Raw genomic sequence first — 14,122 nt, forward strand, 5'->3', positions numbered from 1 at the left:
TAGTATTCATGATATTCATGAACCTGGCTCCACTTCAGTAGAACACATTACGGTTTGTGAATAACTTCTTATCGATAATCAGAGTTCAGGAAACGTATGACCTAAATAACTCCTGTGTAGTCAAAGTTCATTCACTTGGGATTTGTTTCCATCTCTCACGCACGCACACACACACACACACACACACACACACACACACACACACACACACACACACACACACACACACACACAGTAAGATAACAGGAAGGAAGGGTGGGTCTCATGCGCTTTTGTTTGTTGATATATCTTTTATCTTTTGGGAAACATCTCGTCCAGATCCATCTCCTCCCTCGATGGGAATTCATGGGACCTGCCCAGGAAGACTTGCATGAGATTTCTGCAGCGTTGTTTTACTGGCTTTTTCGTGTCTGTAGATAATCACCATGGTGACCCCTTCGACGTAATGGATTGCTTTTTAAAGATTTGTGTGTGTGTGTGTGTGTGTGTGTGTGTGTGTGTGTGTGTGTGTGTGTGTGTGTGTGCTCGCTCGCTCGTCCCCGTTGGGTGGTACTGCAGACAGATAGGAATCGCATTCATGGGTTGTGTCGCCAGCTCCAACTCTATTTTACTTCCTCCCCTCTTGTTCTCTGCCTCTCTTTGTACCAGTGTATCTGCCTGTGTGATGTATAACAACTTTTTATCCCTGGCACTTCCCTGTCAGGGTTTGTATGATGTATTCTCTAAGATCCCTTTTCCTTTTATCATAAAACTCATATACCACGGGTGAGATAAAAGTAAAGAAGTCTCTCATTTTCAAGTGCCGTTGGTCATTAAGCCAGAGTCTGTGCTGCTAATGAGACATGTAGGAGGAAAAATAACATCATCTATGCATGAAAAAGGACTTTTACTTTGAAATAATTACATCACCACTGAAAATTCATCCATTTATAAACCGAAAATGCCCAAAATTTGAAATCTAGGGATGGCAATGTCTGTCATTGTGACAACTAGTGGATGAAAGCTGTGGATCTTACTAATTGGACATCTTGGAGCTTTATGTCCCAGAGGATGAATCCTAATGACTCTGTGATCCCCTGAAAATGTCATGCCACGATTATCTTGGTCAAAATAATCATCCAAATATGCTTAAAACACTTGATATGGCACTAAAAACACTTTACATTCTGTTCAGAAGCAAATATTTATTGAATCCCAGCATACATCTTGTTTTAGTGAACATCCTTTTAAGTGACAAACAAACCTAAATCTTTAACACGGTAACCATTAACCACAAGAAAATACATTAAAAAAAAAGGTGTTTCTGTTCACAATGGATCTGTTCTTTCTTACATGGTAATTTCCTGTATTTTTAAATCAGGCTCTTTTTCACTGCTCTACCATGACATGTGCTGACAGCTTTTTCCAGTGAGGATATTCACCTCCATTAATGTATTGATAAAATCCAAACAAAAAGAGACATCAGACATGAAAATCCCTCACCTTCCAGCGAAATTTGCCGTTTTGAAACCAAAATAGGTAACCTACGTGGATCGTGTAGATCCGAAGAGTTTTTGTTTTTGGGAGAGGGGTCAACTGTCCGCCGTTTCTGAGATTGGAGTGGGACACGGAAAAAAAACTGAGGTCGTGATTATCTTAGCAATAGAAGATCTTTGACGTGTCAGATGTCTACAGCAGCTTAATTTCCCTCCCACCAGTTTAATAATAGAAGCTAGTCAGCTAGCTAACACATTAGCTAACGTTGTTGGAGAGACAGCGAGTGAGATTTCTGGCAGCGGAGAGTCCGTGGCAGCGTGTGACGTCAGACAGGAGAGCGGCGAGTCAGCGGAGCTGCAGTTCTCCCTACCGACATATATATATATATATATATATATATATATATATATATATATATATATATATATATATATATATATATATATATATATATATATATATATATGTACACTTGGGTATTGACAAAAGATGAATTAAAACCCATAATGATCATAGTTTGTCAGCTTCTCGACTCTCCCGTCACTGCCCCGCTGGTGTCACCTTTTTCACCCCTCATGAGTTTGCAGGTCTAACTGTAAATGTTAGTAAATTCCATTTGAAAGTAATAAAGAATAATAAAGCAAGGAGAAATTGATCCTGAATTTGCCTCAGCATTGATGCATTTGTATGCGTCGCTGTGTGCAAAAAGGAGGGCATCGCCATCACACACACACACACACACGCACACACACACACACCTTCTACCTATCGTCCCGTTCACACATCACCTTCATGTAGCTGCTGCCTTGTATTGCATAAAAGGCAGACCGTTTGAATTTCATAAGCACTTTATTCAACAATGTTTACACAAATGGGTTCAAACAGACCAAAGATTGAAAACAAAAAAGAAATATTCCACACGGACATGAAAAAAGTCACACAACACAATATAAAATATGCATTAAAGAAAACAAATAAAACAACAGAAATATTCATGAATGTTAAACGAGTCAAGTCGCTGCCTTTCTCCTCGAGCTGTTTAAGCGGCTCTCTGCGGCTCTCTTTCATTCACACCTCTGGTCTTCAGATGCATCACAACTCAAATCTATTTAATCTCAACTAATACATCGGTGCAACACCCCGTCACACAGAAAAAGCAATTCAGCACCAATGCATATATTTTGGTGCATCTCTGCCTAAAAAACAATGACATGTCAAGCTGTTGTGATGGTGGCGGGTGTGTCTGTGCTGCATGCAGGTTCATCTGGTTTTTAATTGTATAATTTCCAGTCTGAAGAGCAGAGCTATCTGACTTCTGCCTCCGACGGATGCCATCAGACACAGCCGTCACCTTCCGATTACAACAAGTATTTAAACAACTCTGTATGTGTTGAATCTAAACACACAAACAGTCACAAAAGGGCCCCGTGTGTGAATGAGAAACAATGTCAAAATCTTGTGTACACACACACACACACACACACACGCGCACACACACACACACACACACACACACACACACACACACACACACACACACTTCTGCAGAGCTTTGTGTACCGTTTCTACCAGTCAGTATTTAATGGAGATGTATAGCTGTGTGTTCCTGCGGGTGAAGTGAACAGAGACAGGGTATCATTTATCTAGTGCTGCTGCGTCATTCATCCTGATGTTTTTTACTTCCCCAAAACTGTATTGATTATCTTGAAACTGGATTTTTTTACACTCATGCCAAAATAAAGAGTTTTCTTCAAGCTGAACGCAACAGTAATTCGATCTCTGTTATCTGATCAGAGCTGTTGGACAATTTTATTTTTGCTTTTTATAGTGCAAGGTTTTCCAGGTTTTTGATTATTTGTACATTTGGAGGGTAGTTTTTGTATAAGCGGGATGTCTGATCATTTGGACTTGAAGTTTAAGTTCATCCAGATCCTCACAACCTTTCTGGCACTTCAGACATCAGTCTCAAAGTAACCACTGTAGAAATATTTATATTATTATATATAATATTTATTTTCTTTGTCTTTAGGGACAATCGGTTTGGCTAGCCAGAATCACAAATTTTTTCACTTGACTGTAATCAGCACTGATCTACAGTGTGCACGAATCCCATCTCCAGTTTGTCTTAAATTACTTTATAAACATCTCTATTGTAGTGGATTTTATTTAGACTTCTGCAGAAGGGTCAGATGATGTTCTCACTTCAATCGAACCGCACTAGGATTCGCTTGGAAATGATCAGAGACCATCTCTTGAAAGCTAGTTATCCGACATGCGAACAATTGCATCTGACGTTTACACACTGTTTAATTCAGTTCTTTCTCTTTTGCTCTTGCATCTATAGAGGCAAAAAAACCACCACCTTCCAAACTCTTCTTTCATCTTTCAACCCTTCATTCATTTTAGTCACTTACAACTCCATTAACTCAGTTTCAGCATGTAAAAAAATCCAAAGCTTGACAGATCTGCCGTACTTAAAAAGGTATATCGAGACAGGTTTTTAATAAATATCTGGTGTATTTGATGTACAATCTTTGATATTGACCACCTTCTACACATCTTAAACAATATAACTACCTACATAGGTTGCAATGTACCCAAACTTTGGCATGTATGTGGTCTTTGTTGTGTATGGGGATGTCATTAGCATTTGTACATGCAGGCCACGTTTATTTATTTTCACCATATTTTAGTTGATCAACAATATAAAAAAACGTTGCTTCAAATCTTCAGTACCTAAAGACTGAAAAGGTGTTATAAAATATTTGATCTATAGAAACAGGTGTTCAACCAGATGAATTTGTTCAAGCTCCTCTTATGGAAGTACCTTTTACAAAACACTGGATCCCCACTATCTGAACTCTGACATCTCTCTCTGTATGGTGGGCAAGAAAAAGGTGAATGTTTTCCCCCCCAAAAAAATCAATACAAAAATATTTTCATGACCCCATTTACTAGTGTTAATTAAGAATCTAGAAAATGAAAGGAAAGTGCAAATAAGTAATGTTTGTGTCAGGAAGTGATGAGGTCCTGAATTAATTTACATCTATTCAATTCAACTTATTTACATTTGGTTTTATCAAATTGTTTCAAAAGGTTTTTCTTCTCAGCTGGCACCTAAACCTCTTTATTTCAAGTTGTATTATTTTACAGACATCAGTTGTTGGCATTGGCTATTTTAGATAATAATGTGGTTTTTCTTTGACTCTTATTTCTGTTTAGTTTAGTAAGTTTATTTATCTAGTTGCTTATGTGTAATGTTTCGCTATAGAGATTTCTTTAGTGATTGTCACGATACGTCAGACATGTACAGTGCATTCAGAAAGTAGAAGAAGACTCAAGGTTGTGATATCTGCCTTAAGAGCTTAAACTAAGTACTACGTTAAGGGTCTGAATACTGATGTCAATATGATAGCTAAGGTTGTTTTTTTCAAAATAAGATAATGTGAAAGGGTCTGAATGAACACAATTTATATTAAAAAAAAAGCTGCCTATGTTGCAGCAAACATTGTGGTAAAAACCTTTCAGCGCTTGTTTTGGTTGAAAAACACATTTTGGAGTTCCTCATTGTGAAGTAACTTACGCATGCTGATTCATGCTTTTCATATACTTATATTACAAATATATGCATAAGCCACTGCACTTATTGAGAGTCACAAAATGACTTTCCTTTGGCCTCCTCAGGGCATAAGGAAATGCAAGGTCCTGTAGTTCCTCTGAGATGTGTTTACAATCAAGTCTCCACATTGTTCATGTACTAAGCATTCCAGATACACGGTGCAGAGCAGAGGTGGGGTGCAACATTTATTGGCTGCAGTCAGACAGAGTTTGCACTCTATAACCTTGGGTCTAATTCTCTCAGCACTCACTGTAATTTTTCACATTTTAGTCCGGTGTCCTCAGTTTTAAAAGGCAGCTGATGTTTGAGATGCTTGTTCTGGAAAAGACAAACATCATAGTTAGATATTGACAGCGATGCTTATCAGAAGCTTAATTGAGGTCTAATAGCTACAGGATTCAGGAAGTGGGATAATGGCGTTAGACGAGCGATGGCTGCATCTCCATCTCCATCAATCTACTTTACTGTTGAAAAAGCACTCCCTCTGCCATGTTCCGTGGATCGCACAATGTGTTTTCGTAACGACCAGCTGCCATTATCCAGAAACAGCACTAACATTTAACTCTCACAACACGCAGCCAGCGTATATTAATACTATACTAATGGTCAATTTTTTATTCATATACATCTTGTTGTCATCACCTCCCGGCCTCGTTTTTATTATAGCTGTCAAATACAAATGCTGTTCATATTACGGGCACTCCTCTCGGAGCTCAAACTGTTCTTAACTTCAGAACAATTTCTTTCAAAATATGTGAAGTAATGTAAAGTACCTCCCAAAGTACCTGCTCATGTGTCATTTACTACAGAAGGGGTTTGCATTTTGACAATGGTGTATTATTTAGTGCGTGTGTGCTGCAGAAAGCTATTTCAATGGATAATACAGTGTAAGGATTAGCCGTGTGTAGTGTAATACTATATTTGAATTGTGCACGGACCAGCACAGTTTGTATTTTAAACAAGAGCTCAGTTTAACTTGCATTTACTCACTAAAGTCTCTGCACGGCGTCGTCTTACTGTCCATCTGACATAATCAGCCGCGCCTGAACACTTAATGAATCCATTCAGCAGGCTGCGTAATAACTTTTGTTTCATTTGTGCTTAATGGCCGCAACCACAGTAAGTTTTTTCTTATTTGTAACATCCAATTTGTGGGTTCGGCTGAGTGCTGCCAAAACGCAGGCGGCCTACGCTCAATAAGATAATGCTGTAGTTTATACGCTCCCCAAACGCATCCTGTGTCGAGACCGACGCAGGACTCAAGCTGCTGCTCTGCTAATGTTCTGCTTTCCCTACGCAGCAGGACGGCAACCAAGGACGGTTAATCATTTGGTTTATATGTTGTCCGAAAATAGCCCAAAAAACCCAAACCCAAAGTGACATCTTTAAATTATTGTTTCGTTCAGCCAAAAGTCCAAAACAAAACAATATTTAGCTTTTAATTAAATAAAACAGACAAAAGCCGAAACTCCTTACAAATGATAAGCTGGAATTGTGTAGCAGATAATCAAAATAGTTATTTTTCTACAGACTGATCCAAGGGTATTTAATTAAAATTCAAAGAGATCCAGTTTCTAAAATGTCCTTCTTACAAATGTCCGAACCTCATAATGTTTAAGTTGCATCATACAGCCTACCCCTTTGTATGGTAATACATATAATAATGTTAAACATTAATGCCTGTACTATATCTTATCTTATCTTGCCCATTTGATTTTGTGTTTTTGTACTCAAACATGCGGCGTATCTACTTCATGTTCATGTGACTGTCTGAGGGACAGATGTGATAATTATCATCCCCAATCTCTCTCATCTCTCTTTCAGTGTCACAACCTGATTCATCCACTCGCTCAGTTTTTTTTGCTTTTTTTTGTCTCTGTAAGACAAAGGCAGATGGCAGCTCTGCCAAAAACAAGGGATAATACTGCCGTGGAGAGGAGCCCTGTGTGTGCCACCGCCACTTCCTGCTCAGGCCAGCAGGTTTAGCGGTCTTAGCAGTCGGGCAGCTGTCCAGTGTGCAGCCTGTGATAGCTGATTTGTTTCTGAATTAGGGTCTGGGCAGAGTGTTTATCTTTTAGGACTGTGAGGCAGACAAACAGTGTAATCCCAAGCAGCGTTACATCATCACCCTCCCCTCGCCGTCACCCAACATTCATCCATATTTCCAAGGTCAGTTGAGTAACATCTGGACAGGGCTGATCATTTGAGAGATTGGAATCCCTGCAGGGATGCATCACGATCACGCGGTGAGATTAATGGATTGCAGATTGATTGGCGATGTCACTGGGTTAGGGTTAGGGTTAAGTAAAGGAGCGCCCAAAGGCTGTTTGAACAATCAAGATTCATGTTTAATTTTTCTTTGCATTGTAATCTTTCTGAAATATTCATTTTAACTGAATGGTCGTCTCACCACGCAACACAGATGTCTTTTAACTCGCAAACTGAATGTTTTTCAATTCTTAGCTACAAAATAGTGTTTAACTGCAGTGATTCAAGCCGACTGAGGGAAATCCTGTATCCGAAATATAAGTATTTTCCCGTTATTCTATACTTCCACATCCACTTATGTGTTTCTCCATGTCTTTTCCACCAGTACGCTACCTGCTGAAGAACAATGTGAGTCCGGACCTCTGCAATGAAGACGGCCTCACCGCTCTGCATCAGGTAAGAGTGTCCGACTCTCTGGCACTGATGGAATCTCATCTCAAACAAAATGAGAAATTGTGTTTGATCCTCAGCTTCTTTTATCCTTGCGCCAATGTGTCCTTGAGCAAGACAATGAACTCCTGATTAGACCAACTTTCTCTATAAATGATTATGTCACAACCCTCTCTCCTCTCATTTCCAGCCTCTGCACTGTCAAATACAGGCACACACGATTGTTATATGATGAATCAGACCCTTTTCAGTGGAACTGTCAATAAGCGTTTCATATACTTATAACATAGACGTGTATTAATAAACCACAGCCAAGTATCGAGAGTCATAAAGTGACTGGAGCATATGCCGGCTTCCCGCGGGTAAGTAATGCAGTCTGTTATGTTCGGGAAACCTTGTGCATGATGCATCCTCCAAAAATGAACTTCCATTTACATGCCATTTTTGAAGCCAATTGAAATTCAATTATAATCTCCTTTGGCAGCTAAACATGGAATTTAGATGTTTATGTACAACATGTCTCATACATCGTGCACCAATTATCAGAAGACAAAATAATGAGTTCTCCTTATATGATTCCTCAATGTCAACATTGCATTTGAGATAAAATAAAAGGGACTTGACCTGCCTTTCAAACAGTGTGATGTACTCTTGAGTTTATTCTGTCGTCAAATATTCCACATCTCCTTGTTTTTGCACCTGTGGAGCAATATCGTGACGGCTCTTTTCAAAACTTTTATTAATGACCTCCAACTTTACCATTACCATCTCAGTCTTGTTGAAATATAATTGAATCATTTCCTTGTGTGATTAGTTGGTAATATGAATTAAAGTGCCTTTTGCAGAATAGTGTTGAGGTTTTTTGACACTGGAAAAAATATTTTTAATAGTGAGGAAAAGAGTTCAGTATTGGGGAAATTAGTCAATTTTTGATGCAGGAAAATTATATGAGATCAGGCTTGTGTTCAGTTGCTAATTAGAACCATTACTGGCATCATAATCAAAGCTTCCACATCCAAATCAATGCTCCAAGGCCCTTTTACTCAAAACTGCTCAGTGAGTTGTCTGCGTAAATAATGAATCATTGCATGTCTCATTTAATCACAAATCAGTCTTTTTATTTGAAAGAGTCTTCCTTCATTCCTCTGACTTGAAGTCTTTTCCTGTCAGCACAGTACAAGAGGCCGCCTGCCTCTCAGGGTACAAACGGTTGTTCAGAATCCAGATTGGGTGAAACAAGACTTGGCTTAGCTCAGACTTCAGCACTACTAAAAAAAAAAAAAAGAAAAATAATTCAATGTGGCTGACATCAAACTGCTCATCTCTCTTTACTCCAGTTGAACATGTTTTTCTTCTGGAAGATTCCAACAGTTTGCGCGGACATTTTACTGTTAAAATTCAGCAAAGAGTGTTCCAGTAATATAAACTCTCAGTGCAGTGTCGAGCTGCAGCAGAGCTCAGATACTGTGTCTTCTTGATGTTGCAGGACTGGCAGTACTTCTGCTTACTGGTCAGTCTCAGGATAGTTTCCTTGGCCAAATTAAGTGCTTTATATCTCAGACAACAGATAACTCTCTAAGAACCCTTTTCTCTTCTCAATACTCGTTCCACTAAAATGTTAGCAAACATTTTGTCATTGGGTGCGACCGGTCAGCAGGTTAGACGTATTATTACCATGAAGATATGGCTCTTAATTCTGAGTAGTCATGATGGAAGGGTGGCTAATTTTCTAGGCTCAATGTAAGTCTTTATTACTGTGAAACGGTCTAACTCGACACTACGGAGCAGGACTGCACTCATCAGATCCTTGAGTTGAACTTAAGAACTCCTGGTCACACCAGCCAGACCTAACCAAACTTCATGCCCGACTTCAGCGATTATGTGTTAGCATGCTCCAGGTATTCTCCATTCAAATTCTCTAAAACGGTGGTTGCAATGCCGACGCTCGCGCTTTAACACAACTCTCTCTCTCTCTCTCTCCTAGCTGAAGAGGAACCAGCAGTCGGTTATTACAGCTCCATCGTTTTCATTTGACCTTTATTTGTGATGTTGTGATATTAAGAGAAGATGATTCGGCTGCTTGTTAGCAGGTCTTTGAGATGCTGGAATGAATCAGTTGTGCTTTTGCTTTTACTTTCTAAAAAACATTCTGCGGACAGCGTTTTGGGAACAAACGCTTCACTTTTATAAGCGCATGCATTACATGTGGAAATTGTACCTGTGTCTGAAGAAAACTCGTGGTTGCATTTACAATGAACTTCCACAGGAGGTCAGTAAAGCAGTGGCTGCTCTGTACCGTAATAACCCAGGTTCACGTGAAAATCATTACATTTTATTTATATATTCCTGAAGCATGAATTCAAATTAATTGATCCAATCGCTTTATTGCCTCCTCTCCTCTCCTCTACAGTTGTACACCTCTGACAATTTATGTCCTCCCTCTTCGCTCTGCTTCAGCGAAAACAGCCGCCTCTCTTTCCCTCTCGGCTGCTCAAAGCCTAATACTCTGTTTCCTGCTGGGAGGCAGTGAAATGAACAAGGGGAAGAGAAAATTGAAGTCCATCAGTCACCACTGGTGGGGCTGGTGTTTTTAAACGCTGTTGGCCGTTCGCTGCCTAGAGGTTGGATTGACCTTTCGGCTTTGAATGTGTGTGTGTACCCGATAATCTGCTATTTGGACGGTCCAGCCTGCACACTGTCTTCAAGATGAGACCTTTTCACGCCTGCTTCAATTTGACAAATACAGCCATTCAAGGCAAGGCACAATATACACACACACGCAAACACGCACGCACACACGCACACGTCATATGGCAGAGAGTGAGATAGATGAAGGGAAGTGGTGGTGATGTTTCTCTAAATGAGATGTCATACCGATCTAGGGTTGGTCTCACCTCACTGATGGGAGACATTAATCCATAGATGGCTTTTTCGGGGGAACTGTATGTGCCAGATTACACACACACACACACACACACACACACACACACACACACACACACACACACACACACCCTAACACGCCTGGTGTATACCCACTTCAATATTTACTATGTCGGCCCTTGAGACAAACTGAATTCCTCATATGCTTTGAGTTCTGAGAGGGAACATATTATTTTCCACAGTTTGCTGGCTGGATCACAATGGGATGATGTGAAGGATTGTACTGGTTGAACACTGTTTTCAATAGTTTGATACTTCAATCATCAAGTCATGCGATGGGTTTTCCACCGGACAGCATGTCAAGGTAAAAGATGTTGCCTGTCTACACACAAATCCCTGCAGACACATAGCTCTTGATCTAACGACGTCCTGTCTTTTCCTCTGCTGTATCTCTCCTGCAATATGGAATACAATCTTTATCGAAGAAAAGCTCCATTACTGCCACTACCAATATATTGCATCTGCCTTGCCAGCTTCACAATAAAAGTCCCCGCTGGTTTGCTGGTGGTCAGCTTTAATTTTTTCCATTTGATTTATTTGTTCAAATCATCTAAGTTAAATCATCGAGACACTTTTTTTATATACAGCAGGTCTAGACTGTACTGTATAATTGACAACGACCCAACATTCCCTCATGAGCAAGAACTGGGGCGAAAAAAAACCTTTAAAGGGTAGAAACCTGAGGCAGAACGAAGCTCTGGGTGGGCGTCCATCTGCCTCGAGCGAGACACAGAGAGAGAGAGGGGGGGTGGAGTAGTAAGAGGGAGAGCGAGACAGCGACAAAAATAACACAAAAGCTACAATAGGGATAATAAAACATAATAGTAGCGGTGAATATAATAGAAGCATAATGATAATAATAATGGCAGTAATAGCAGAAATCATAATAATAATAGCAGCAGTGGATATAATTGAGTGATAGCAGCAGTACAGTTTTGATGTGAGGCAGCAGGAAATGTTTGGTTTGTATTAGCAGCAGCTCACTATGTATTGGCTGATGGTAAAACATGACGATCTTTCTTGAACAACCAGCACAGAAACACCTGTTGAGCCGATCAAGCAGGACTTTGCTTTGAGGGAGATCGTCACATGATGGCCGTGGTTGGCTTTTGCTACGGAGCGCGCTCACAGCAGAGCGAGTCAGCAGGGCGTTTTGCTGCTGTTTGACTTCATTTATTTGATGTGGGAATCACAATGGCATTAGAATTCCTAACACACATCTATGCACAAAGGAAAAACCAGATGCACTGTGTTGAGTGTGTATAGCGAATCCAACATCTGTCTACAGGAGGCTTTTTTAAAAATAAAATAGAATAAAAAAGAGAATACATACACAAAGTAAAAGTATGAGGGTGTTAAATGTGTGAACAATGTTGTTTTTCTCTTAACCACGATTTAAGACCTTTTTATTAAAAACCTTAAAATCGTGTTGTACTTTTCAGTTCTGCTCCTCGAACACAAAAAGCTGACTGACCAAATGAGGTTCTGCGCGTTGCAACCCGGCAGTTCCCGTTCAATAAGGCCCAATGTGGGCTGATTCATGACTCTGAGAGATTTAACCAGACTGCACTGCGTGTAGTAGGAGAGTTTAGCCCCCTTGATCGTCTTTCTTTTCCCTCACCTGTATCGGTAGTAACACCTCCAAACCACCAAACAACCTTCGAGGTGGAGGGAGCCGGTATCCGCTGCCAGCCGATGCTTTCAAACACACCCGACTCGTGTTGTCCCATCTTTTGGTTGAGTCACCGCTGTTATCTGGCTCTGAGGTTTTGTGTTCCGCTTCAGGCACGATGACCCAGAACATCAACAGACATTTAAAAACATTTTACTTCAGTGGCTCAGCCACTCAAATATTTATGTGGAGATGATGGAGACGGGCAGAGAGAGATGACTGAGGCGGGCTTTTAACTGCTCTAATGAGGCAGGATTTGAGATGTGAAGTTTTGAGACGCATTCCTGTGTGGTCCCAGACTTTTCAATCCTCAAAGTGGACTTTGAGGACTATAAAGTCTGTTATCCAGCCTTTCAGTACCATGTTCTTATACACGGCTCCCCAAATTAAGTAATGACCTTTCATTTAGTCTTTCCTGGACTTTTTTTGTTTTTTTCAATTATTTTTCAGACGTAATCAAGTGTCCCATTACACCATATGTAAAGGAGAGTGCCCGAAGAGGTCAGTGCATGGCGTGCAACCGTGTTTATAGCTAAAACTAAACCCAGAAATCATCCATCGCACTTCTGACGTCCCACCTGCTCGTCACAGCCCGGATTAAATTAATTTAGCATTTTAGGTATAATTCCCGACTCTTGAAGTTCCTGCCCACAGATCCCCTTCCCTCCTCATGATTTGCATGAGTCCTGTCATGCCCGGTCAATTTAAAGCCCTTTTATCCTTTAACCTGCTGCAGTCTCAGCCTCCTGGTCCTGGTCGTGCCCAATTCAACCTCTCAGTATTTCAGTTTCAGGGCCAGCTCTGAATCGACGGCCCTCACGGTACGAGCCCTGGCAAAATTGTTATTTCATCGTCCTTTTGCTCCTCAACCCAGACCACGGTCCTCCCAGTCCACTGACTGATCCCAGCAAGACTGTGCAGTTGTTTTCCAGCAGCATAATCTGAGCCTTTGTCAGAGCCACACTCCCATCCTTGTGTGAATGCTTGTCATGAAAGGCACATTATGTCCTTGTTTGCCTCGTCGTCTTGTTGGCAAGAGAAGAAGGTTGGAAGATGTGGGATTGACATGTGAAGGCGAAGAATTCAGTGTAGATGCTAGTTCGCTTGTGAGTATGCGTGAATGTGTTAAAAAGCTAAGAGACTAATTTAGGTTGCAGTCTCTTGATGACATCTGCAGGATGGAGATGTAGACGCCAGCGAATCCATCCGGGTCGTGGATGTCTTTGACATGCTTTCATGTCGCTTAAGAGTCTTGTTCTTGTCTGTTTTATGAGGCTGTTCAATGCTAATTTACCCTGAATTACATCTCCAGCCTTACCAATTACCAGACTCGGACAGAAAAGAAAATCCATAACTTGCTCTCTGAATGACCATTTGGTGTAACAAGAGGAAGAATTGAATGCCTTCTCTCACACACACACACACACGCACGCACGCACACGCACTGATACACACATTTGTGACTCATGCTCGCCCGTCTTTTCCTTTGAACTCATTGTGCCGGCTGCTCTTTTGACACCGGAAGTAGTTGACACAAATACACCAGTACCACTTCTGCTTTTTTGGAGCTTTAGAGGAAGATCTTACTGACAGTTTATCTCTCAGTCTGTCTCTCGTCTTCCTTTGCAGAGCATCACTGACACTAGAGGCCAACTGAATTAATTGCTGTGATTTTTATGCACACAAACCTTTCACATCAAGTCTGCCGCAGATTGATTTAGAAAAGATTCAGAAAAGAGGAACCTCAAAGTGGA

The 14,122-nt window shown here is 40.6% G+C and overlaps 1 protein-coding gene across 1 annotated transcript in view; it reads left to right on the forward strand.

Annotated features, from left to right (window-relative positions):
• ppp1r16b (protein phosphatase 1, regulatory subunit 16B) overlaps positions 1 to 14,122 on the forward strand; it is a gene marked incomplete at both ends in the record, with an annotated part of 51,298 nt that overhangs the window by 17,893 nt on the left and 19,283 nt on the right. The window contains one exon of the mRNA XM_079218547.1: positions 7,689 to 7,759. Coding sequence (XP_079074673.1) covers positions 7,689 to 7,759 — 71 coding nt within the window. The remainder of the gene's footprint in view (positions 1 to 7,688; positions 7,760 to 14,122) is intronic.

This window comes from Taurulus bubalis, assembly GCF_910589615.1.
Source record: "Taurulus bubalis genome assembly, chromosome: 5".
NCBI classification, from domain to species: Eukaryota; Metazoa; Chordata; class Actinopteri; order Perciformes; family Cottidae; genus Taurulus; species Taurulus bubalis.